Source organism: Pristis pectinata, chromosome 12, assembly GCF_009764475.1.
Source record: "Pristis pectinata isolate sPriPec2 chromosome 12, sPriPec2.1.pri, whole genome shotgun sequence".
Lineage (NCBI taxonomy): Eukaryota > Metazoa > Chordata > Chondrichthyes > Rhinopristiformes > Pristidae > Pristis > Pristis pectinata.
The window spans coordinates 6727147-6754372 of record NC_067416.1 but is presented as its reverse complement, the minus strand read 5'-3'; the positions used below and the strand labels follow the sequence as shown (position 1 = coordinate 6754372).

At 43.9% G+C, this 27226-nt stretch overlaps 2 protein-coding genes across 2 annotated transcripts in view; one reads left to right on the top strand and one right to left on the bottom strand.

Annotated features, from left to right (window-relative positions):
• The first annotated feature begins 81 nt into the window (after positions 1-81).
• On the top strand, positions 82-17356 carry LOC127576654 (uncharacterized). Its single transcript, XM_052027240.1, has 2 exons — positions 82-841; positions 14180-17356. Exons 1-2 carry the CDS (start codon positions 481-483, stop codon positions 14887-14889), a joined length of 1071 nt encoding a protein of 356 aa, XP_051883200.1. The 5' UTR covers positions 82-480; the 3' UTR covers positions 14890-17356.
• A 1308-nt stretch (positions 17357-18664) lies between these two features.
• The window catches only part of LOC127576656 (ectonucleoside triphosphate diphosphohydrolase 4-like), a 45637-nt gene continuing 37075 nt past the window's right edge, over positions 18665-27226 (bottom strand). Inside the window, 10 exon segments of the mRNA XM_052027243.1 lie at positions 18665-20092; positions 22045-22067; positions 22069-22206; positions 24007-24096; positions 24799-24849; positions 24851-24903; positions 24906-24926; positions 24929-25122; positions 26712-26784; positions 26787-26877. Coding sequence (XP_051883203.1) covers positions 19885-20092; positions 22045-22067; positions 22069-22206; positions 24007-24096; positions 24799-24849; positions 24851-24903; positions 24906-24926; positions 24929-25122; positions 26712-26784; positions 26787-26877 — 942 coding nt within the window. The 3' untranslated portion in view covers positions 18665-19884.

Here is a 27226-nt window from a genome sequence, read left to right as displayed (position 1 = left end):
GTGTCCGGGCGGGCAGGGCAGAGGGGGAGGAATTCTTGGACATTCATGACTGGGTCTAAACCCTGCGGCTTTGCCGAAACATTGGCGGGTACCTCCACCTGAAATGGCGGGCTGTGTGGGAGGGAAGGGTTAGAGCAGGATAAAACGTCGGCACAGCACCGTGGGCCGAAGGGCCTGTACCGTGCTGTGATGTTCTATGAAAGGTGCGGAGGTTCAAGGTCGGAGCTCAGGGGACAATCAGGCTGGTTATCAGAGGATGTGAAGCGACCATCCCTACCCCCGTGAAGCTCACACACCGAGGATCAGGGGTGCAGAAGGTCCCACCACATCCTGTCACCTCCTTCGTCACCAGCACTGAAGTGGTGCCTAAGATACGTTCAGTTTCATTTCCTTCAAATCGTCCATTTCCTCACCCGTCCAATTAGTTTCTGAGAAATACCCGTGTGTGGAGACAGTCTCTCGGACATCGGCAGCGGGACCATGTCTAACTACGGTGGGTGGCGAGAAACGGGAGCGGCGAAGGTGGGCAATGAATCATTTTACCGGAATAGACATCTTCGCTGGAAGGAATTGGATCACATGAAGTACCCAGTAGTTCCAGACCACCTCTTGTTATGGACCAAGGACAAGGACCGACCCACCTTCCATCCCACACGGCTCTCCCACGTCACTACCTTCTACGGTGCCAGAGGGATCTTCTCCAGCGGCATCTTCACCAGCGAAAAGCCGAAGGAGATCGGAGACAATGTGGAAGGAGATTTCTCCTGGTGGAGTTTCGAAATAGACCGGGGTGAGATCAAGAGAGAGAGACAGAGGTACCGAGACATCATCAGGCGGAGAGGTCAAAGCCTGGGCACGTTGTTCCATTGCTTCAACTCTCCCGCTTTCCTGCCTGGATCCCGATATGGGAATTTCAAGTTCACCTACGATATTGCCACTCTGATGGAGATGTATCAGTGGTCGGTGTGCGAGGGGCAGCCGCCGGGCGTGCGGCTCTTGGGCACTTTCACATACAAACAGGAGGTGATGCACGCTGTGGTGGTCTTCCCTCCGGGGGGCTCCCTGTTCAGTGAGTACCGCTACATTCCCCGTCATCCCCGGGCGGTCGTTTCGAAATCACGCCGGGGTTGGAGGTGGAGACCCGATTCTACCGGAACGTCAACTGGTTCCAATCCGCCTTTCCGCTCATGGGATCACGTCGGTATCGCCTTCCACCTGCCCCGGGGATCCCCGCCGTTCTCGGTACCCCCTGGATATCCTGCCCTCACCTACTGTAGGATCAGGGGTATAGATCTCAGCGGGTCCAAGCCCATAAACAGGCATAAATTTCACTGGCTCTCGGAGGAATTGTGGCAGATCTGGGAGGCAAAAGTCCGAGCTGGGAACAGAGGTGGCCGAGCCAGATTTTCTCGGGGTCCGTTCTAGGACCCGGCTCTGCCACCGCCCGCCTCACAGACCCCACCCGCTTCAACCCGCAAATCTTCAGCCCCGTCACCCTGTTGGAACCAGTCCCGGGGGCGGTTCATCCACTCCCACTGACTGCCCCGGACGGGAAACGGTGGCCGGTGCACCCGGGACATTCACTGGGGGTGACTGGGAACATCTCCCTCCGACGATACCCACCCCTCTGCCCTCCATAGCTTGCTTCCTATGACGAAATCCGGATTGCCTTACAATGTGTAGACAGCTTGGTCGGTGGTAAATGGTCCTCTGGCGCTCGATATCGGCATTTGAATGTCCCTTTGGAAACTCTGCCTTGCACGTGATTTTAACGTTGATGCATTGCTGTACCTGTCACTGCTGTTAGTGGAGTGTTGCTGATTCATTAAAGGGTGTTTTGTTGAAAGTTCTGTTCTGTTACTTGCCTTCGACACATAGAGTTACACACCAGAGAGGCCAGCATGAATATCTTAACTACACCAATCCTACCTACCAGCACTTGGCCTTCTATGCAGTGGCCATTCAAATGTTCAAAGTACAAAGTGAATTTAGAACATAGAACAGTACAGCACAGAACAGGCCCTTCGGCCCACAATGTTGTGCCGACATAGCTAATCCCTCCTACCTACAGAATGCCCATATCCCTGCATTTTCCTCTCATTCATGTGCCCATCCAAGCCCCTCTTAAAGGCCCTCAATGAATTTGCCTCCACCACCCTATCAGGCAACGCATTCCAGGCATCCACCACTCTCTGAGTAAAAAGCTTACCCCTCACGTCTCTCCTGAACCTACCTCCTCTCACCTTAAATGCATGCCCTCTGGTATTGGATCGCTCAATAATGGGGAAAAAGATATTGCTTGTCCACTCTATCTATGCCCCTCATAATTTTATACACTTCCAACAGATCACCCCTCAGCTTCCGCCGCTCCAGAGAAAAGAGCCCAAGATTGTCCAGTCTCTCCTGATAGCACATGCCCTCTGATCCGGGCAGCATCCTAGTAAACCTCCTCTGCACCCTCTCTGAAGCCTCGACATCCTTCCTATAGTGAGGTGACCAGAACTGCACGCAATACTCCAAATGCGGCCTAACCAGAGTTCTATAGAGATGCATCATAAGTTCTTGACTCCTGTACTCAATACCCGGATTAATAAATAATCAGTACACATGACAATAATAAAACAATTTACCAATTATTATCAAAGGGAGGTGTACTGGAGCAGAAGGAGGTTGGAAGAGTGCGAATACTGAGTGCAATGCCCATTCTCTCATCGCAAGCATCATCTGCATATTGCAACTTAGACTCTGAGTAAATTGGTAAATTGGTTTATTATTGTCACATGTACCAAAGTACAGTGAAAAACTTTGCATGCCATCCAGACAGATCATTTCATCGCATCAGTGCATTGAGGTTGTACAAGGGAAAGTAATAACAGAATGCAGAATAAAGTGTTACAGGGAAAGTGCAGTGCAGGCATACAATAAGGTGCAAGGTCACGATGAGGTAGATTGTGGTCTTTTCGTACAAGAGGTCCATTCAGTAGTCTTGTAACAGCAGGAAGCTGTCCTTGAGCCTGGTGGTACATGCCTTCAGGCTTTGGTATCTTCTGCCTGATGGGAGGGGGAGAAGAGAGAATGTCCAGGGTGGGAGGGCTCTTTGATTATGCTGGCTGTTTTACTGAGGCAGCGAGAAGTATAGACAGAGTCCATGGAGGGGATGCTGGGTAATCATGGTTCTGGAATGTAATCATCAAAGATCGAACAGCTTCTGAAGGTTTGGTTTTCTCCAATAGGTAGTTTATTGCAGATGAAGTGCAACGCTATGACAAGAAAGATTGAGTAAAACATTGGAGCAACCATGTGGCCTTGTTTGTCATTGGTCTTCACTGATAATGGTTCTATCATAGACCATGATTAATATCTAGGTTTGTTTTGCATTGTGTAAGATGGAGATGAGATTCTGTGGACAAATATACTTGAGGAGGGTGTTCTACAGTCCCTATCTGTTAATGGAATCAATGCAATAAACAAACTGCTGGAGGATCTCAATGGGTCAGATGGCATCTGTGGAGGGAAATGGACAGCTTTAGGTTGAGACCCTTAATCTGGACTGAAAGATAGAGGGGGTTAGTTCATACAAAAAGACAAGGGGAAGCATGGAGCAAGAGCTGGCAAGCAATAGGTGGATCCAGGTGAGGAGGGGTGATGGGCAGATGAGGGAGGGGAGGGTGGGAATGGCGACGGAGGCCGGGAGGGGATAGATGGAGGTGACAGAGGGCTGCAGATGGTGGGATTGATAGGAGAGGAAGGTGGAGCCTGGAATCGAGTGAGGGAGGTGGGGAGGGCGGGTGGGGACAGTGGGTGGTGGGAACCACTGGGGGGATGTGTGGGTGACGGGCAGATGGAGAAGTTGGAGGTGGGGAAAGAATCAGGGTGATGGGACGTGGGGTGGGTGTGGGAGGAACTTTGTGCATCAGGAGGAGAGAGAAAAGGGACAGAGGGGAGCAGTTCATTTGAAATTGGAGACTTCACTGTTCATGCTGTTGGGTTGTAGACTGCCCTGCTGGAATATGAGGTGCTGTTCCTCCAGTTTGTATTTAGTAAAGGAAGCCTTTGGTTAGGTCAAAAATGGCCACAGAGAGTGGCCGGTTCTACTCTGCAGATTTTTCTTGGCATTGTCATGCAGTGAAGATGGTTTCCACAGTGCCTTTCGATGGATGGATTCCACACCATGATTTTCTTCTTATTGGGCAGTCCCACTGGATCAAAGATCTGCTTCCACTCCAGTTCTGTATGTTCTGAGTGGCTGATGAATCATACAGCGGGATCCACAGCCTCCGCCACAGGTGGAGCAGGTGGAGCTTGAAGGAGCAAGCTGAATGACTGGGTGGTTTGGCAGGATGTGCCCTCCATTGGGTGGGCTCCATGTGGTAAAGCACGATGGTCAACAGCTTTCTGGATGCTTGTTCTGCATTTTGAGCACCCACGAGTCAGTGAGGATGTTATGTGATAGCGATGGAGGTTTGTGGAAAATTCTGGAAATGCTTTCTCTATCCTGCCAGAGATCCCAGAAACTCTTAGATACTTTTTAATTCTGTATTTATCTCTGCTCTGTAACTCACATCAGCTTTCTCTCTCCTGTCTGTCTCTCTCCTCCTTCTCTCCAAGCCCAGTACATCGATTTTACTTTGTATTTCCGGTGTTTTATATAAGATTCTTAATTTGTACTGGTTACTTTCCAGAGTTTTAGTTTGTTCAATGCACACAGTATTTTTCCCAGGGTTGGGGGACCAAGAACCAGAGGGCATAGGTTTAAGGTGAGAGGGGAGAGATTTAATTGGAACCTGAGCGGCAACTTTTTCATCCAGAGGGTGGTCAGTGTGTGGAACGAGCTGCCAGAGGAAGTGGTTGAGGCAGGTACAATAGTAATATTTAAAAAGGTGCTTGGACAGGTACGTGGATAGGTAAAGTTTAAAAGGTTGTGGGCCAAATGCAGGCAAATGGGACTAGCTTGGATGGGGCATCTTGGTCAGCAGGGACCAGTTGGGTCATAGAGCACTACAGCACAGAAACAGGCCCTTTGGCCCATCCAGTCCATGCCAGCCTAGTCCCATCTACCTCCACCCAGATCATAGCCCTCCATACCTCTCTCATCCATGTACCTATCCAAACTTCTATTAATTGTTACGATTGAACCCGCATCCACCACTTCTACTGGCAACTCGTTCCACACTCGCACCACCCTCTGAGTTAAGTAGTTCCCCCTAAGATTTCCCTTAAATATTTCACCTTTCACCCTCAACCTATGACCTCTAGTTCTAGTCTCATCCAACCTGCATTCACCCTATCTACACCCCTCAAAATTTTGTGTATCTCTCTAAGATCTCCCCTCATTCTCCTGCGATCCAGGGAATAAAGTCCCAACCTATTCAACCTTTCCCTGTAACTCAGGTCCTCAAGTCCCAGCAACATCCGTGTAAATTTTCTCTGCACTCTTTCAAGCTTATTGATATCTTTCCTGTAGGTAGGTGACCAGAACTCCACACAATACCTTAAATATGGCCTCACCAATGTCGTATACAACTTCAACATAACATCCCAACTCCTGTATTCAATGCTCTGATTTATGAAGGCCAAAGTGCCAAAAGCTCTCTTTACAACCCTATCTACCTGTGATGCCACTTTCCAGGAATTGTGGATCAGTATTCCCAGGTCCCTCTGTTCCACTGCACACTTCAGAGCCCTATCATTCACTGTGTAAGTCTTCCCCTGGTTTGTCCTCTCAAAGTGCATCACCTCATACCTGTCTGCAGTAAATTCCATCTGCCATTTTTCAGCCCATTTTCCCAGCTGGTCTAGATCACCTTGCAAGCTTTGATAGCCTTCCTCGCTGTCCACTACGCCCCCAATCTGGGTGTCATCTATAAATTTGCTGATCCAGTTTACCACATTATCATCTAACTCATTAATATAGATGATAAACAACAAATGACCCAGCACAGAACCCTGCGGCACACCACTAGTCACAGGCCTTCAATCAGAGAGACAACCATCTACTACCACTCACTGGCTTCTCTCGCTAAGCCAACGTTGAATCCAATTGATTACTTCATCCTGAATGCCAAGCGACTTAACTGGAGCAGCCTCCCATGCGGGACTTTGTCAAAGGCCTTGCTAAAGTCCATGTAGACAACATCCACCGTCTTCCCTTCATCAACCTTCCTGGTAACCTCCTCCAAAAACTTTATTAGATTGGTTAGATATGACCTGCCTCGCACAAAGTCATGTTGACGATCCCTAATCAGGCCCTGTCTATCCAAATACTTATATATCCTGTCCCTCAGAATATCTTCCAATAATTTACCCATGACTGACGTCAGGATCACCAGCCTATAATTTCCCAGCTTATTCTTACAGCCTTTCTTAAACAACGGAACAACATTAACTATCCACTGGCACCTCACCTGTGGCTAAGGACGTTCTAAATATCTCTGCCAGGGCCCCTGCAATTTCTGCACTAGCCTCCCACAAGGTCTGAGGGGACACCTTGTCAGGCCCTGGGGATTAATCCACCCTAATTCGCCTCAAGACAGTAAGCACCTCCTCTTCCGTAATCCAGGTATGGTCCATGACCTCACTACTCTTTTTCCTCAGTTCTATAGACTCAGTCTCCCAAGTAAACACTGATGTAAAAAATCAATTTAAAATCTCCCCCATCTCATTTGATCCTACCTGATATGCACCTCCTTCTTTTTCTTTACCAGGGCCTCAATATCCCTCGATAACCAAGGTTCCCTAAACCTGTTAGCCTTGCTTTTTATACTAACAGGAACATACAGATTCTGTACTCTCAATATTACACTCTTGAAGGCCTCCCACTTACCAAGCGTCTCTTTGCCAGAAAACAACCTGTTCCAATCCATGCCTGCCAGATCCCTTCTCTTTCTTTACAATACTTTTATTGATTCCACATAAGGAATGCAGAGTACATGAATCAGAAAATAGATAAAATAATCCTAAATCATACTGAAAATCACAATACCTCATAATGGTAATCAAAAATTATAATTAATTAACAACAATTAAATTGGAATAATTTTATTACAAAAAAAAATCTAAACCCACTACCAAGACTGAAGCTGTTTGGTAAAAAAAGAAAAACAAAAAGAAACCCTTATCACCTAATGATACTAGCCAATATCTGTACTTAAACCACCAAGTCAAAGGTTTTGAAAATAGTTTTAAAAAGGTCCCCACAATGTTCAAAAGTCGAAGTTAGATTCAGAAATTGAACAACAGATCTTCTCTAAATTTAGATATGGCATAACGTCACGTGACCATTCAACATGAGTAGGCAGAGTAAGTTCCTTCCACTTAAGCAACACAGCCCTCCTGGCTATAAGAGAAATAAGAGCCAATATATGTAGATCAGAAGTCTCCAAAGTTAGGCCTTTTTCTCCAACAATCCCAAAAAGTGCAGTCAAAGGATTAGGCTTAAAATTTATTTTAAGAAGAGCAGAAAAAGTTTGAAATACTTCTATAAAGACTGGGACATGAACAAAACAGATGGATTAGAGAAGCCTCTCCAGTGTTGCATTTAACACAATAGGGAGATATATCCGGATAAAACGAGAAACCTTTTCTTTGGACAAGTGAGCTCTGTGGACCACTTTAAATTGAAGGAGAGAGTGACGGGCGCATAATGATGAAATATTGAACAATTTAAAAATTTCATTCCAAGTTTCTTCAGAGATTGAAATCTGTAAATTTTGTTCCCAAGCATTTTTAATTTTGTCTAAAGGAACCTTACTCATTCCTAATAACATACCATAAACATTAGATATTGAGCCATCATAAAAAGGCTTCAAATTAAAAATTAGATCTGGAAAGTACTTACCAAGACTCATAGGAAATGTATGTAATTGAGATTGGAGAAAGTCTCTAATTTGTAAATATCGAAAAACAATGGGTTTTTGGTAAGCTATATTTAGTTGACAATTTTTCAAATGAAGAGAGATTTCCTCCAACAAACAAATCATGAAAACAAGTAATACCCAATCTATCCCATTCTTTAAAAACTACACCAGTCATAGAAGGTTTAAAAAAACAATTAGAAAAAATGGGACTAGACAGAGAAAATCTTGATAAGCCAAAATATTTTCTAAATTGTAGCCAAATCTTCAACGTATGTTTAACTATCAGATTATCAGTTAGTTTATTTAATGATAAAGGAAGTGAGGAACTGAGCAGAGAAATAAAAGAAAATGTTTTAACAGAATTAGCTTCTAAAAAACCCATACTGGACAAGCCTCGTGATTAATTGAAAGTGAACTTTATTTAATCTTGGATGTTTATTTTTCCATATGTAAGAAGATATAATTGAATCAAGAGAATCAAAAAAGACTTAGGAATAAAAACAGATAAAGCCTGAAATGTATATAAATTTAGGTAGAATATTCATTTTAATAGAATTAATTCAGCCAATCAACGATATGGAGAGGGGTGACCAGTTTGATAAAACCCTTTTCACAAAGGGAAAATTTTCTTTAAATAGGTGTTTGTAATTTTTAGTAATTGTTACACCCAGATAGGTAAAATGATTTCTTACAATTTTAAAAGGGAAGTTAGTATCAATGACATCAGATTGTTCAAAGGGAAAAGTTCACTCTTATGTAAATTCAGTTTATATCCTGAAAACTGGCTAAAACAGGAGACTAGAGAAAGCATAGGAGGTAGGGAGGTCTCAACATTAGAGATAAAAAGCAATAATTCATCAGCATAAAGCGAAACTTTGTGGGCAATACCTCTTCTAGAGATACCAGCAATATCTCTAGATTCTCGAAAAGCAAAGGGTTCTAAAGCCAGATCAAAGAGCAAAGGGCTCAGAGGGCATCCCTATCTGGTTCCATGTTGAAGTTTAAAAGGTTTAGAATTTTGAAAATTAGTAAGGACATACACAGAGGGGGATAAATAAAGTAATTTAATCCATTGAATGAAATTGGGCCCAAAGTTAAATTTCTCTAAGGTTTTAAGTAACTCCATTCAATCCGATCAAAAGCCTTCTCAGCATCTAAAGATATCACGTATTCCGAGGGAGAATAGATAATGTTCAGTAAACGACGAATATTAAAATGGGAATAGCGATTTTTAATAAAACCAGTTGGATCATCAGATATAATTAATGGTAAAGTATTTTCCAGTGTGCGAGCCAAAACTTTAGATAGAATTTTAACATCAGCGTTAAGTAAAGAAATTGGTCTATACGAAGAGCATTCTGCTGGGTTCTTATTTTTCTTAAGAATAAGTGAGATGGAAGCTTCATAAAAAGATTATGATAACCTACCCAATATAAAAGAGTCCGAAAAAACAGAACATAAATGAGGTATAAGCAATGAGGAAAAGGCCTTATAAAATTCTCCAGGAAATCCATCAGGACCTGGAGTCTTCCCAGAATGCAATGAGCATAAAACCTCGGCAATTTCCTCATAAGAGATAGATTGGTCCAACTGTTTTCAGTTATCAGCAGAGAGTGTAGGAATGTTTAATTGGTAGAAAAAATTATTCATTACGGTATTGTCTTTAGGAGAATCAGAACTATAAAATGTAGAATAAAATTCTCTAAAGATATCATTTATTTCTAAATGATCAGTTGTCCTCTCACCATTAGCTTTGCAAATTTCTTTAATTTGCCATCTAGCAAAAGTTGTTAATTGGTTAGCCAGTAATTTACCTGTTTTGTCTCCGTGAATATAAAATAGACTTTTATTTTTCAAAAGTTGACTTTCAATTGGATATGTTAAAAGGAGATCATATTTAGTTTTAATTTCAATACACCTTTTGTATAAAGCAGGATCTGGATCCAAGGCATATTTTTGGTCTAGTAGTTTCAATTGATTAGCTAAATCAATTCTCTCTCTGTTAATTTTTTTTCTTAACACTTGCCATATAAGAAATGATTTGTCCTCTAATAAAGGCCTTAAAAGCATCCCATACAATAAGACTAGAAGTCTCTTCCAGTGTATTCTCTTTAAAAAAATGTTTCCCCAAAAATTTTTAAAAGTCTTTATCAGATAATAAAGTTAGATTAAAATGCCAAAATCTGTTTGCTGGAGGGAGTCCAGAGAGGTTTTAAGATAAAAACATGGGAGCATGATCTGAAAGCGCAATCTCTATGTATTCACAGGATCGAACAGATGGAATCATTTGGCTATCAATAAAAAAGTGGTCAATCCTGGAATACATATGGTGAACATGAGAAAAAAATACTCTCTATCTTCTGGATGTAAAAAACGCCAAACATCAAAAAGGCCAGATTTCATTAGAAATGATTGAATAAATAAAGCTGATTTATTAAGAACGGCTGGTTTAGTAGATGATCTATCTAACCTTGAATCCAACCAACAATTAAAGTCTCTTCATAACACTAAAGAATAAAGATTGAAATCTGGCAAGAGTGCAAAAAATCATTCAAAAAAACCCTGGGTCATCCATGTTCGGAGCATAAACATCAGCAAATACCATCAATCTATTATCTATTTTTCCTGATACTTTAACAAAACATCCATTAGTATCAGATATTACCTTATGTTGAACAAATGAAACTGTATTATCTATAAAAATTGAACACCCCCCCTAGATTTAGCTCAAAAAGAGGAATGGAATTGCACCCCCCTCCATCGACTAAAAAAGCATGAGTTATCACAATTACATACATGAGTTTCTTGTAAAAAAATAATTGGGACCTTGAGTTTTTTAATATAAGCACAAATCGTATTTTGTTTCACAGGATGATATAACCCTTTCATGTTAAAACTAAGTAAATTAATAATTTGATCCATTTTTAATATTGTTTAAGGGCAATTAAAAAGAAGGGTTAGCAAACAAGCCATACTGGAGTGTAAATTCAAACCAGACAGTGAGCTTTCTGATAAGGTAACTAAGCAACAGACTTGGCTAAAAACCCAAAACAGCTTCCAAAGAAAGAACCCATCCCCCCCCCCCTCCCAGCACCCAAAGATAGAAAGCTGACCAATAGGCAGTCAGCAGCTCATCCTACAGACAGTGTGTTTACCCAAACAAATCCTGCTCCCTATGTTTCAAGATTAGGTAGTTCCAACCCAGTCAAAACAGTAAATTGAAAAAAAAGTTTCAAAATAATAAAATGATAAATATCCATATTAAACCTTGTTAATAAAGGAAAGACCTCAAAAAATATGCATAAAGTAGAATATATTCAAGGTATTAACTCTTTAAAACCTTATTCTCTTAGTAAGACACTAAAAGATTCACAAAAAGCATTAGCTGCAAGGGGTCACCAAGAGTAAAAGTGATAAATGTTCATGCCAAAAAGTACAAAGTCATTAATCTTCAAATTCCAAAAAATCTTGAGCCTCTTCAACCGAACGAAACCATTTCTGCAAGCCATTTTTCAGAATGATTCTAAGCCTTGCAGAGTAACGAAGAGAAGGCTTGAAGCCTTTGTTAAAAAGTTCTGACATGACCTTTTTGAAATTTAACATGTTCATTCATAACCTCAGGTGAAAAATCTTCAACAGTTCTTATCTTGTAATCTTGGTAATTAATCATTCCTCTTCAACGGGAGTCACGGATCAGAAGCTCTTTAATTTGAAAGTTATGTAGACAGATTATAACTGACCTGGGTCTGTCTGCCACAGGAGGTTTGTACAGTGGCAATCTGTGTGCTCGATCAATCTTAGGCGGAGATGTTAAAATACTAGGGAATGATTGAGCCAAAAGATTTGCAAAGAATTCCGTAGGCTGGTTACCTTCAACCGATTCTTTAAGACCCAAAATACGTAGAATATTTCTTCTGCTTCTGTTTTCTAAGTTGATAACCTTCTGCATTAATTTTTCATTAGACTTTGATTGCTTTTTACAAAGCTTTTCTAAATCATCAGTTTTCCCATCCAAAGTCAAAAGAGTCGCTTCATTCACTTCAATTCGTTTATTCAAAAAACCTTAGAAGATCATGATAGAGTCCAACCTGAAATTAATCTGTTGAAATCCCTTCTGATGCCATCAAAATTGGCCTTCCTCCAGTTTAGAATCTTAACCCCATCCTTCTCCATAATTATCTTGAAACTAATGGAATTATGATCGCTAGATCCAGTTCCCCTACACACACTTCTGTTACCTGCCCTGTCTCATTCCCTAAGAGGAGATCTAGTATCACATTCTCTCTACTTGGGACCTCTACATATTGATTCAGGAAACTTTCCTGAACACATTTAACAAACTTGATATCATCCAGTCCTTTTACAGTACGGGAGTCCCAGTCAATATGTGGAAAGTTAAAATCACCTACTATCACAACTTTATATTTCCTGCAACTCTCTGCTATCTCTCTACAAATTTGCTCCTCTAAATCCTGTTGACTATTGGGAGGTCTATTATACAGTCCCATTAACGTGGTCATCCCTTTTTTATTCCTTAGTTCCACCCAAAATTGCCTCAGTAGTCCAGCCCTCCAGTACATCCTCTCTGAGCACTGCCGTGACATTTTCCCGATGAGTAATGCCACCCTTCCCCCTTTAATACTCCCCTTCTATTGTGTCTAAAACAATGGAACTTTGTTCAGTGCTGTCATTGTCAGTGCTCGGAGTTGGTGCTGTATGACTCCAGTATTTATAGGTACAATAAGATAGTGAGTACTACACCCTTCTGAGCACTGACTAATTTCATCCCAACCCTACTGCTCTGCCCAGGACAGCAAGAAACTGCAGAGAGTTGTGGACACAGCCCATCGCGTCACGGACACCAGCCTCCCCTCCTTGGACTCTATACTTCTCGCTGCCTTGGTGAAGCAGCCAGCATAATCGAAGACCCCTCCCAACTGGGTCATTCTCTCTTCTCTCCTCTTCCATCAGGTAGAAGATACAGGAGCCTGAGGGCACGTACCACCAGACTTAAGGACAGCTTCTACCCCACTGTGATAAGACTATTGAACGATTCCCTAATACGATGAGATGGACTATGACCTCACGATCTACCTTGTTGTGACCTTGCACCTTATTGCACTGCACTTTCTCTGTAGCTGTGACACTTTACTCTACTGTTATTGTTTTTACCTGTACTACCTCAATGCACTCTGTACTAACTCAATGTAACTGCACTGTGTAATGAATTGACCTGTACGATCAGTAGGCAAGACAAGCTTTTCACTGTACCTCGGTACAAATGACAATAATAAACCAATACCAATACCTATAGCATCTAGAAAATGCACTGCGGTTAATCACCTAAGCAACTCCAACACCACCTCCCAAACCCCCCAACTTCACCAAGGACAACAGGCACTCCACTGGTGTTGGAGACAGCAGGTTTTTGGCACTGGTGTTGAACTCTAGTACAGCTCCCCCCTCTAAGTCACACGTCATCCTAGCTCAGGAAACGACTGCTGTTGGACATTCATGGAACTCCCTGCCTGGGAAACGTTCTTTCACGCTTTCTCCGACTTTCTTCGGTTTTCCGCCTGTGAAGATCCCTCTGGCAGCGGAGGAGGGGGTGACGTGGGAGAGCTGGGTGGGATGGAAGGTGGGTGAGTCTGTTTCTCCCGGTTGCCAACAAGATGAGGTCCCGTACTGCTCTGTACCTTCACCTGACGAGTGCCCAGGTTCAAGGTGAGGGCTGAAGGTGAAATGCTGTTATGAGTACCAACGAAACAGAAAAACGTTTACAGAACCGGTTTCACCAGGATCGACGGTCACACCACGCCCAGTCATCTGCCAACAGTGCAGTCGTATGCTTCCTGTTTCATTTTCTTCCAGCTGTTTGTTGGTTACCATCCCGACTATGAAGAACATCTGAGACTGTAAACAGTCTCTCTCGGCAGCATTGGACGGTGGGCAAACGAGGGGTATGTGTAACAACGGTGGGTGGCATCTCACGGGGACAGCCAAGTTTGGAGAAGAATTCTTTTACCCCAAACGCCACCCGCGCTGGGAGCAGTGGGGTCCAACGCCGTACGATGCAGTACCTGACAACATTTTGTTAGCCACCGGGGACACCGACCGACCCACCTTCCATCCCACACGGCTCTCCCACGTCACTACCTTCTACGGTGCCAGAGGGATCTTCTCCAGCGGCATCTTCACCAGCGGAAAGCCGAAGAAGATCGGAGACAATGTGCAAGAACATTTTTCCTGGTGGAGTTTCGAAATAGACCAGGATGAGCTAGAGAGAGAGAGACAGAGGTACCGAGACATCATCAGGCGGAGAGGTCAAAGCCTGGGCACGTTGTCCCATTGCTTCAACTCTCCCGCTTTCCTGCCTGGATCCCGATATGGGAATTTCAAGTTCACCTACGATATTGCCACTCTGATGGAGATGTATCAGCGGTCGGTGTGCGAGGGGCAGCCGCCGGGCGTCCGGCTCTTGGGCACTTTCACATACAAACTGGAGGTGATGCACGCTGTGGTGGTCTTCCCTCCGGGGGGCTCCCTGTTCAGTGAGTGCCCCGACATCCCCAGTGATCCCCGGGCGGTCGTTTCGAAATCAGTCCGGGGTTGGACGTGGAGACCCGATTCTACCGGTCAGACAATTGGTCCAACAACTATTTACTTTCCGACTTTCCGCCGATGGGATCACGTCGGTATCGCCTTCCACCTGCCCCGGGGATCCCCGCCGTTCCCGGTACCCCCTGGAGATCCTGCCCTCACCTACTGTAGGATCGGGGATAGGAACATCAGCGGGTCCGAGCCCATCACCAAGGAAGAATTTGATCGGCTCTCGGAGCAATTGCGGTGCTTCTGGGAGGCAAAAGTCCGAGCTGGGAACGGAGAAAGTGGAGCCGGGTTGTCTCAAGGTCCGTCCTGCGAGCCGGCTCTGCCACCGCCCGCCTCACAGACCCCACCCACTTCAACCCGCAAATCTTCAGCCACGTCACCCTGTTGGAACCAGTCCCGGGGGCGGTTCATCCACTCCCACTGACTGCCCCGAACGGGAAACGGCGGCCGGTGCACCCGGGACATTCACTGGGGGGGGGGGGGGGGGGTGTGACTGGGAACATCTCCCTCCGGTGATCCCCACCCCCTCTGCCTTCCATGTGTTGCCTCTACCGACACCCTGGTTCATTGACAGTGTGGAGCTGGGATGGTTGGGCGGAGGTTACACAGCCCACTGATGTTCCGTGCGGTCCTCTTGAAGGGTTTCGACCCGAATCGTCGCCGATTCCTTTCCTCCCACAGATGCTGTTGGAGCCGCTGAGTTCCTCCAGCAGACTGTGTGCTGCCCCTGCTGTTGGATGTTTAGATGGGAATTGTACCTTTAGAATTTACCACCCCAGGTCCCCGTCACCCACACGCTCCTCCCACTGGATCTTCCCCTCCCCCCCACTGTTCCCAGCTGCCCTCCCCTTTCATTCCAAGCTCCACCTTCCTCTCCTGTCAGATTCCATCTATCACCTCCCCAGGCTCCATCACTACTCCCCCTCTCCCTTCCTCAGTCTGTCTATCCCCCCATCTCACCTGGATCCACCCACCACCTCCCAGCTCTTGCTCCACTGGCGAGCTCCCCGCTATCTTTCAGTCCTGATGTAGGGTCTCAGGCCCAAATGTCGACTGTCCATTTCCCGCCACAGATGCTGCCTGACCCGCTGAGTTCCTCCAGCATTTTGTGGGTCTGCTTATCATCGATCCTGGGAACTTGGAGATCGTAGGCGAACGGTAAATGATCCCGCTCAACCTTCCTGAAGTTCCCAACAAGCTTCACTGAGCACAGTTCTTTGCTCCAAAATCCTCAGCATTCTTCTTTCCCATCGTGTCACCTGGGTGACTGGGTTAGACCCGGTGTTTTAAGGCCCTGCACCAAGGCGCCCACTCTTTCGTGCTGCCTTGACTGGAAACATGTCCTCTTCTCAACTTCCTCCTCTGTGAAGTTCCCTACCAGCTTTCCAGAACCACTCTAAGCCTGGTCCTGAGTCACCGACAGAGAGGAGGGAGGTGTTGTTCTGTACATCAAACTGAAAATTGCTGTAGTGCTTCACCAGCTTCCCTTTAATTTTTAGTCGTGGAACAGTACAGCACAGAAACAGGCCCTTCAGCCCACCACACCCATTGTAACCATCTATACTGATCCCATTTCCCTGCATTAGGTCCGTAGCCTTTACAATCCTTACCGTCCTGACAGAGCACTATGCTTCTCCATTTGAGCTACGATTGTACAGAGGAAACAGGCTTTGTTTTATATCACTGCGCAAAAATCTTTTATCATAGAGTCAGAGTTGTACAGCATAGATACAGGTCCTTTTGCCCATCACATACATCATTTGTGCTGTATGGTTCTATGGTACATCTATGCTGACCCTTTTGCCGAGCTGGTTTAGTGGGATTAGGGTAGGAAGGCAAAAAGGTCGGTATGGACACGACTCCTTGGTATTGGTAGTTCTTCTGGAAGACCGTGTGGCCAAAATGATTCCCAATTTGTCTATCACTCTCTCCAGAGCATGTGGCATCACCTCCAGCTAATTAGAATGACTCTTGATTAGGTTAAAATATTGGCTGGTCCAATCTGTCAACAGTCTACATGAAATCTCTGGCATGGTCTTGCAGGACACTTCCACGTCTGAATGGGAGTTCTAGGTGGTTGGGTCCTACAGTCTTGACCACTGTTGATGTCAAGACTTCAACACCAAAATTCCAAGCAAACTCATCTCCAAACTCCTAGACCTGGGTCTCTGCACAGCCCTCTGCATCTGGATCTTGACTTCCTGAGCAACAGAATGCAATCGGTACGGATAGGCAACAATACCTCCTCCATGATTATCCTCAGTACCCCGCAAGGCTGCTTCCTCAGCCCCTTTCTCCATATGCACTCATGACTGTGTAGATGACACCACCGTAGTGGGCCGGATCTCAAACGATGGGACGGAGTACAGGAAGGAGACGGAGAGCCTAGTGGTGTGGTGTTGAGACAATAACCTCTCCCTCAATGTCAGCAAAATGAAGGAGCTGGTCATTGACTTCAGGAAGCAGGGTGGAGTACACACCCCTGTTGTATCAATTGAGGTGGAAGTGGTTGAGAGCTTCAAGTTCCTAGCTTCAAGCTTCACCAACAATTTGTCCTGCTCCAGCCACATGGACGCCACAGCCAAGAAAGCACACCAACGTCTCCACTTCCCCAGAAGGCTAAGGAAATTGGCATGTCCCCGATAACTCTTACCAATTTTTACAGATACACCACAGAAAGCATCCTATCCAGATGCACTAAAATGATGTGCTATAAGATGGACTCTTGATCTCCCAATCTACTTTGGTGTGGCCCTTGCACTTTATTTGTCCACCTGCACTGCACTTTCTCTGTAACTGTAGCATTATATTCTGCACTGTTTTTCTTTTTACTACCTCAATGTAATTGTACAGAAATGATCTGTCCGGATGGCAAATAAACTGTATTTGGGTACATGTGATTATGATAAACCAATACCAACCTGTTGACTATGCGTTCAATATCCTGGTCATCCCCAATCCAGTAAACAAATCCATGGGTAAGTGACTTCATGTGAATTACATTGAGCATGAAGTTCATTTAAAATACCATCCCTAAAGCGTTCTGGGAATCATCAGCTAGTGACACAACTTAACACAATCCTGGTTGGTAGATCATTTGTCTTTGCTAATAAGGTTCAATGTCTTCACTGACAGCAATGTCAGGCTCAAACCATTCAAAGTGAACTCATACACCCTGCCATAGTACAACATTCTTCTTAGTGGCCCAGTGATCTTTTCAAGTATAACTCAAAAATCAGCCTGAAAATCATTTGTTCCTGATCCATTCTTTCTTCTTAGTATGAAAAGCCTTGAGAAGCCATCTGCTAAGACATTCTGCTTTGATGTACAATATCCAATCGTGTAATCGCACTGGGACTGCAACTCAACCCACCTTTGTAGTCTCCACACTGCCATTGTTGAAATGCCCAATTCTGGCCCAAAAATGGCCTGAATATTTTCTGTGGTAGGACACAAGTGTAAAAGTGCACACCAAGAGGAATTTGTGAAAACAAATACTGCCCAATGCCTCCTTCTAGCTTAGGTACATTTTATCTCACTGTGTCAGTGCACAAGCAGTGTGTGCTCTTGATTTCCTTTTACCTGCATCCATTATGTGTATGATGACTGCCCCAATATCATACCTGGTATTACAGGAGATCCTCAGCTCCCTTCAGTCCTCACAGTTGTCCAAAGAGTCTGGCTCTGCATTTGTTATATGTTCTGTGTTGATCGTCACCCTCTTCTGTCGATGGTGGAGAGGAGAGATGCTGACGCAATACAAGAGCTGGTTAAAAACCTGCCAAAGTCTTTAAGCATGACCAGGAAAGAGCCAAGCTCATTTATTTGGTCTTTCTGGCAGCTTGTATTGCTGCTATCTTGTACAGTCCCTCTTTATCAACCTTCAGGCCTAAATATGCAACCTCTCTCCATGTATAATGGGATTCAGCCTTCTCCCAATAATTCACCCTCATTAAATTTCTTTTGTACCAATGGATGTGCAGCACCATTAAAAAAAACTCAGTGATAGGCTGACTCAGGCTGCACTGCACTCAAAGCAAGGAGAGGTGGAGAACTGCACCCTATCACACCCTTGCCAGACTGACTACAATAGTGGCCATCTTGCCATGGTTAGGGTACTGAGACCCCCAGATCCTTGTGCCTGCCATGTGCAACCACTTGTTAAGTGGTAAACTGGGGTGAAATCAACAGAATGTCAATCTGGAACTTTATTTCCTTTAAAATGCTGTACAATTTACATCATTACATAGATTCTGCTGCAAATCAAGACCAAGAGGGCAGTTGATAAGAGATGGAAGATACAAATCATTGAACAGAATACCAAACACACGTCCAGGTGTGATTTGACAGGTAATTGACGATTATTAAATACGTGCAAAACTCAGTAGAGGTAGGAGAGTCATTTGGAAACTTTGGGCAGTGGATGTTAAAACACATAGTTGGTCAAGCGTTATAACTACAGCAAGTGCTGTTTGGAATGGAAATACTCGGTACAGCACTGAAGTCTGACCACATTAACAGGTTGACACATGAAATGAAATACTTAGCTGGAATTTAAGATCAATTAGAAATATTTTAAGTAATCCATGTAAACATTGCCTTTTTTTGGTTGTTACCAATTCTAGTGGATTCAAGGATGTGCGTCAGTAGTTTGAGATCATCTTCCACACTTTGTCCCCCCAAACTACCACGAGCAGGAGAGTTCAATGGCTTGGTGTTCACCAATCCCAACAGTGGAAACCTTCCGTGGGTTTCCTCAGTATTAGCCACGCAAAGTAGCTTTTGCATCGCAGCTTCACTTGACCTGAGGGAACTCTGGAATGCAAGTTTGGCTCAGCTGGTAGGACTCTGTTGAGTCGGAAGATTGTGGGTTCAAGAATATATCCTCAGGTGTCATTTTAGTGCAGTACTGAGGGTGCACTGAGTGAGTATGTTTGAGTTTAGAGTAGTGGTAGGAATGCCAAAGAAAAAGAAAAATTAATATTTTCCAAATTGTGGTTCATCACTGTCCCATCGCATATTGGATGATAATGCAGAAAGGGCACAATTGTGTCCAATTAATCTGTACAAAACATCAGAAGACAGCTATATAATTTAGCACCTTAACAGCATGTGCTGCACAAAAATAAATGTCCACGTTGCATTTGCTACTGGTTCCAAATCCGAAGAGAAGGTAAGAACAGGTCTTACAACCAGTCGGTCATCTAAAAGGAGTTGCAGACTGTAGAATGAACATAAATACCTGATGTATCCCAGAGGCTTGAGCATCCATCCCTTTCACATAAACCACGGTCCACGTGATTTGACCTTGAACGTGCTGAAGATGATGTTGGAATGTCTCCCAGTGAGCCACAACCCAACCCGATTACGGGGCATCCATTCTCCACCTTGAAAGATCTGCCACCTCTTGCTGTGCTGATCATGCTCCCTCAGTCAATGACTCGCCCTCTTCCAACCACTGCAGCTCCTGCTGCGCCCTCCTGTGAATCCGCCGGAGTCTCAGCACATACAGGATGATGGCCAGCAGGACCACGAAGAAACAGGCAAAGAACAGGTAGTGGTTGTAGACGAATGAGACTCGGAGCCAGCTGGAATGATTTGGTTTGATGGCATCTTGTCGGAGGTCTCTGTCATCGTTGGTGGGATAAAGATTGTGGAGAGTAAGGAAGGTGAAGAGAAAACAATGAATGTGCATAACGTGTACGTTTCCACTCCCCCTCCTCCACTCAATGCAGAATCCTGCAGATTTCTTGCCTTTGGTCAGGGCTGTACAGCACAGAAAAGGGCTCTTCATCCAGGTTGGCCTTTGCACCCGTCGACACTGATCCCATTTACCTGCATTAGGACTGTATTGTTCTGTGCATTGCCTGTTTGCAATACCTCTTCAACATCGTGATTATCTGATTCCCACCCCCCCCTCCCCTTCTGTAGCAGCACATTCCACATATCAAATCCTCTATGTGTTTAAAAAAAACTTTCCCCTCACATCCCCTTTAAAACTCCTTCCTCTCACTTTAAACTTAAGCCCTCTTCTTTTTGGTAGCCACTACCATGGGGGAAAAGATTATCTAATCTATCTATGCCTCTCATAGTTTTATATACTTCCATCAGGTCACCCATCAGCCCCCTTCACTCCAGGGAAATGAAGCTCAGCCCATCATATCTCTCCCCCCAATTGAAGTCTTCCAATCCAACCAAGTCCTGGTGATTCTCCTCTGCACTCTCTCCAATGCAACCAGATCTTTCTTATAGTGTGGCGACCAGAACTACACACAATATCCAAGTGCTGCCTAACTGGTGTTTTGTAAAGTTGAAACATAATGTTGCAACTCTGATATTCTATGCCCCAACCTATCATCCCCACTGTCGAGGCAGTGCCTCAGGGTGGCATCCATCACTAAGGACCCTCACCATCCAGGACATCCCCTTTTCTCGTTACTACCATTGGGGAGGAGGTACAGGAGCCTGAAGACCCACACTTAACAATTTAGGAACAGCTTCTTCCCCGCTACCATCAGATTTCTGAACAGTCCATGAACACTACCTCGTTATTCCTCTTTTGCACTATTTATTTTGTAGTTGATAGTAATTTTGTCTTGTACTGTACTGCTGCTGCAAAACAACAAAATTTCACGACATACAAGCCAGTGAAAATAAGGCTGATTCTGATGAAGGTAAGCAAGCCACTTTCAGCTTCTTTGCTGAGCTACACTCCTGTACATGGAGAAAAGGAGCAGAGAAGGATGCCAAGAGGTTCGTCAGCCAGCTATCCAAAAAATGGTTAGTGTAGCGTTGTTATTGGACTGGCTTCACTGATGATCAAGTGACTGGAGTTCAAATCCCACTGCAGTTGGAGCATTTAGATTCAGTTAGTTAAATAACTTTAGAATGAAAGTTATGGTAACTAGAAAACTACTGGAATGCTGTAAAAAGCAATGGGTCACTAATGTCTTGGGATGGAAAGGCCCAGGTCCTCCCCTAACTGCCCCCTGAACAGCCAAGCAGCTACTTTGTTTAAGGGATACAACCTTAACTTCAACGTATGGAATCTTAGGTTTTCAGACTTTGTTAATTTTTTTTTACTGAAATTAGTTATATTCTTTGAAATGTATTTCATTGTATCCTTTGAAATAATAAAAATTGGAAGGAATTTGGCTCCAGCCTTATAAAGGCAATTTTTCAGTGCTAGAGAGGTGTAGAATATTTATATTGCAGAAGACAAGCCCTTTCTATTTTCCAGCAGGTGTTGGGTCTCAGGCCATACAACATCATGGCCTTCTGTGAAGTTCAAGGGCGAGTCCCTCAGTGAGATACCATTTTTGAACAGTTTTCTGGAGTCGGACACCTGGACAACAACTTCATGAATTCTGTGACAAACTGTACTGGTGCAGCCAGTGGAAACTGCTGCAGATTTTCCTTGTACACAAAGGTGAGTGCTGTTAGCCTGAGGACTACTTCGACTGCAGAATCCACCCACTGTGCCCCAATATAGCAGCTCAACTGTCAATTACATTTTTTCTCAAAGTCCTGCTCAATTTCACCTGATATTCTTTTGTTCGTTGCCAATGAGGCTACATACCGAAGAGGTAGGAAACGGGTTTTTGTAAAGAATTGCTCCCAGTGTCCACTGTATTTCCTTGTCATACACCAGCGGGCTGTCTTCAAGTTGGAATAGTGGCTGGAAAGTTAAAACCGCTGTGGCCAGTACTTCGTGCATCCATGCAGACTTAAACACTGATATCTGCAAGTTCAGAAAATTGTCATAATCCACTGAGGCCTCAATCTATAACTTGCACCCATTCTCAGAAAAATGGCTCAAAGCACTTCACAGGAGCATCAGAAACAAAATTTGATATTGAGTCACATGAGATACTGGAACCAAGCTTAGTCAAAGAGGCAGATTTTAGGGAGCATTTCAAAAAAAAGATACTATAGAGAGGCAAAAAGATTTAAGGAGAGAATTTCACAACTCGATTAAAAACAAAAATTAAAAGCAGATTAAAAACAGGTCGGGCAGCATTTGTGGAAGGAGAATCAGAGTTGACCTTTCAGGTCGAAGATCCTTTCAACACTTTGTCAGAAGGATCTCAGACCTGAACATTAACTCTGCTTCCATTTCCACAGATGATGCCTAAACCTGTTGAATGCTTTCAGCATTTTCTGTGTTTATTTCAGATTTACAGTATTTGCTGTTTTTGATTGGGAATCTTGTGATTTTGTTTTGGAAAAAGAACTGCAGGTGCTGGAAACCTGAAAACAAAATCAGAAACTCAGCAGTGATACCAATTAGTTCCGAAGAAAGGTCTAGTTAAATGGGAGCTCTCTGCACAGACATTGCCTAATACTGCTGAGTATCTCCACCATTTTCTAGTGTTATTGCGATTTTGTGTGTCCTACACCTCCAATTACTCTCTTGCACTATGAAGCCTATTGCAGGACTTTTTTCATGAAACAAAGGGCCCACACTTCAAATGTATTTCCTTGGCAGAAAAATCCTTTGGAACAGCCTGCAATTGTGAAAAGTACTACTATAAATGTAAGATTTGCTTTTAAACTGAAGCCTTTGCTTTGTGTGATGGTCAGAAGCTGATTACATTTTTGGATTAACAAAATACCCAATGATCAAGTTGCCCACCATACACCACATAACCAAGGCAGGTGCTTCAAAACCCTGCAGTTCCATTCTCTACCTCCGAACAACAAGCCAATCTTGTATCAATTTGCTAGCCACCTGGATCCCACATGTTCTAACCTTCCAGACCAGCTAACCCTGTGGGACCTCATTGAGAGCCTTGCCGAAGCACTTGTAGACAACATCTACTGCTCTGCCTTTTCCAATCCTCTTGGTCACCTCTTCAAAAAACTCAATTTGAGGAATGTGGTGAGAACATAAGGATGGGATTAATGTAAATGGGGGCTCGGTGGTCAGCATGACTGTTTCCACACAGCCTGACTCTTCAGTCATGAGCAACAAACAATCTGCTGGAGGAACTCAGAGAGTCGAGCAGCATCTGTGGGGGTGGGGCGGGGGGGGGGGGGGGGGGTTTGTGTGTGTGTGAAATGAATTGTCGACGCTCCATCAGGATAGACAGTTGAGAGTGGAGGTGGCCAGTACAAGGGGTGGGGGTGGTGAGACAGGGGCCAGTAAATGATTGGTGGACTGAAGACGGGTGAAGGATGATGGGTAGATCGAGCTAGGTAGGGGAGGGGATGCAGTGGAGTTGGGAGACAGAGGCAGTTGCACCAGATTCCAGCAGTCTCTTGTGTCTCTAAGTCACGATCTTGATGAATACAAGGACAGGTTAGAAGTGCCAAATGGCCTAATTCTGTTTATACTTCTTATGTTCTTAACCCAGTTCCTGAGTACCATCAAAATCAAAAGTGTCGGTATAGTTGCAGCACACAACATGATCTGCTGCAGCATTTCAATCCACATCACACTGGTCTGTACATAAAGAATCTCTGAGAATTTACTTGAATAGAGGTTCATGCCTCTGCTTGTGCTCATGGTTCTGCTGCTCAAGGTTAGTCCCTGGAACACTTACTTCAATCTGTAAAGGTCCGCATGAGATGAAAACAGGTTGCGATCAAACCGTTCTTTTAACGTTGTCCATTTGGTAGCACAATAATCCTGGAAAAGAAAGATGGAGTGGAACGTAATCATTTTGAAAGACTTGCCAATACTTCAAAATCTGTCTTAATATTTAGTTCTTTTATTTTCTTAAGAAATAGAAGGAAATAATTTAGCTCAGGGCCTATGCTGGCTCTCAGAGCAGTCCTATTCCCAATTTATCTTCTTGCAACCTATTTTCACTCACTTGCCCATCAATTCCCCTCTGATTCTCCTAGCACCCACCAACATTAGAGGCAATTTACACTGCCATTTAACCTAACAATCAGCATGTCTTTAGGATGCGGGAGAAAACCAGAACACCCGGGGGAAACTCACAGGGAGAACATGCAAACTCCACACAGACAGCGCCAAAGGTCAAGATCGAACCAAGGTAGCAGCTCTACTTGCTGTACCACTGGGCGGACTTGCAGATAGAATATTGCACCAGTGAAATATCAGCCAATGGTAGTCAAGGAAGTTGGTTCAAGCATGGAATTGCTACCACAAGGAGTGATTGAGATAAAATGCATGGATGCTTGATGGGAATATTGAACAGAAGAAAGAAAGGAATGAAGTTATGTTAATAGAGAAGTGGGAGGAGACCAGAACAGGGAATAAACACCTTCACGGTCCAATTGATCGAACAGCCAGTTTGTGTCGCAGATGCTATATGCTGTATTTTGTAAAATCAATGACCTTTCACGTACAGGGTTTCCATACCTTGGCTGCTTTTGTGTACCTAATACCATCATATTGACCTCCCATGCGCAAAAACGTCTTCAGTACAGTAATAGAACTCAGAGAATCCGTAGAATTCACTGTATAGAAATCAATAGGTGGCTGATAACCCCATTGAAGGATGTGTTGGTCTCATTCCCTTTGTTCAGGAATGGTTTGATTTGCTTGCAACACTCGTCAAAGTTCCCGACTCCTTTCAAGTGCAAGGTCTGTTCATCCTTCTGAACGGTGTCGGTTGTTTCAAGGGACAAACAGGGATCGAGGTAGGGGCTCTCTGCACTGACACCCATGTGTTGTCCTAGTAATCTGCGAAAGAAACAACAGCTTTATATTCCGAATGCTCTCCACTTCCCTCCCAATCTGTTACAAATAGACTGTGCCTCAAAAATAATGCCTAATGATGTTTAAGACCCGGCTTTTGGGATCAATTTTATTTGTATGCAATGTGTCCTGATCACATACAGATGACCATTAATAAATCCAGGCCTTCTGACCTTTAACTACAGTGTGGCTTTGAAATGATTTGTAGGTACCCATTCTAGAAAGCTCAAATTCCTTGCATAGATGCCAGCCAGTAACTTGTTCCTGCTTTCTATGCATCATTTACAATAGGCACTAGTTGGCCTTTACTTGGCACTACATTCTTTGAGAAGGACACATTTGTAATGGTGCAACATGCCGATCATGTAGGTCTGAGGTAGATGACTCCAGATTGGCGCTATGGTTGGCATGTTACCCTTCCTCTCAATGACCAGCGTTAAGAAGCGAGAATCACATCGGTTCCACTACTTCAGATTCCACTAAGAGACTGGAGTGCACAATTTTAAAATGTTTGTGATAAATACTTGTTACCACAGTTTTGCTAATATTTTCATGGAAATAGATATCAACCATTCGCTCAAAATACAAAACTATGATAGAATCTAAAATCTCAGTATGTTCCCTCATCAATTAAAATATGGAAAATACTACATAAATACAAGGTATTCACTCCCATTTAGAGCAGAGAGCAGTGGACTCTGCCCAATACATCACGGCACATCCCTCCCCACCGTCGGTAGTATCTACAGCAGGCACTGCCTCAAGAAGGCAACATCCATCATCAATGATCCCCACCATATGGGCCATGCCACCTTCTCGCAGCTACCATTGGCAGGAGATACAGAAGCCTCAAGTCCCACTCCACCCGGTTCAAGAACAGTTACTTCCCTTCAAACATTCGGTTCTTGAACCAACAGGGAAAACCCTAATCACTACAGTTTAGCAACACTGTGACCACTCTGATCACTTGGCACTAAAATGGACTTCGTTTTTTTTTGTTCTAATTGTGTCCTTTCTTGTAAAAATGGTGTATAATTTGTTTTTCTTGTGAATGCTGCTTATATGAATGCTCTGTGCCCATGATGCTGCTGCAAGTAAGTTCTTCCTTACACCTGTTCACACATGGACTTGTGCAGATGATAATAAACTCGACTCTGACATCAATATCTGCCAAAAAAAAAATCACTTCACTTTCCTTTACTTAACAAGTCTCTTCTCACTACCGTCCCATCTTTTGCTCTTCCTTTTATAGCCAGGGTAGGTCTTAGTGTTGCTGACACCTCTCTTGTAGATCAACTAAATTAGGATTGTGTAGATGGTGATTGGCTGGTTACAAAGGGAATGCAGCAGAAACTGATCCTGTGCTTAGCTAAAGGCTGCTCATGCCGTGATTGCTGGATGAGGAACAAGAGCAAAAAAAATCCCATGTGATTCCCTGCTTCCATCCACTGAATATAGATGACATCCGAACAGTCATCCCAGCTGAAGTCAAGTCAACCCAAAACTTCATGGTCCTACAAGTTGAGCCATTACAACAGTAGAAAACTTGCTGTGTTCCTCTTTTGTTAATATACCTGTTTGTAGTTGTGGCATTATTAAAAATTAGATCCTCATAACGCTGGCGAGCATAATTTCCACCAAATCCAGGAAGGTAGTTACATAAACCCTGTACACATGCTCAGTGTGATGAACGTCACAACCAAGGTTGAATTCAGCCAGTAAACCCTTAGCAGCTTCTTCCTGTAATGACAAATCTGTAGCTTAGAATGAAAAATGACAAGAAACCACACAGGAACTGAACATTTTCTTCTTTTCCCACCAAAAAAGCCTTCCTTCCTGCAAAATAAAGCTGCAAAGAAATCTTAAAAATGATTGCAAATGCAATTTCTGCTCTTTTACATTTTGGAAGAACTAGGTTTTCAGAGAAGTCTTTCAGGGTCATGGCTGGGTAAGAATGATTTTCCTGTCTTAGAAACCAGCATCAGCAACATTCATTGCCCAACTGAAAGCAGCCCCACATTTTGATTTAAGTGCTACTCTTTCATAAAAATTGTCCCAAAGTTGATTCACTTTATCGTGAAAAGTTATG

Excerpts from the sequence above, each read along its gene's own strand:
- LOC127576654 (XM_052027240.1), top strand. The coding sequence starts at position 481 with ATGTCTAACTACGGTGGGTGGCGAGAAACGGGAGCGGCGAAGGTGGGC. Across the intron at positions 842-14,179 it reads AGACATCATCAGGCGGAGAG|GTCAAAGCCTGGGCACGTTG; the intron begins GTCAAAGCCTGG and ends TCAGGCGGAGAG.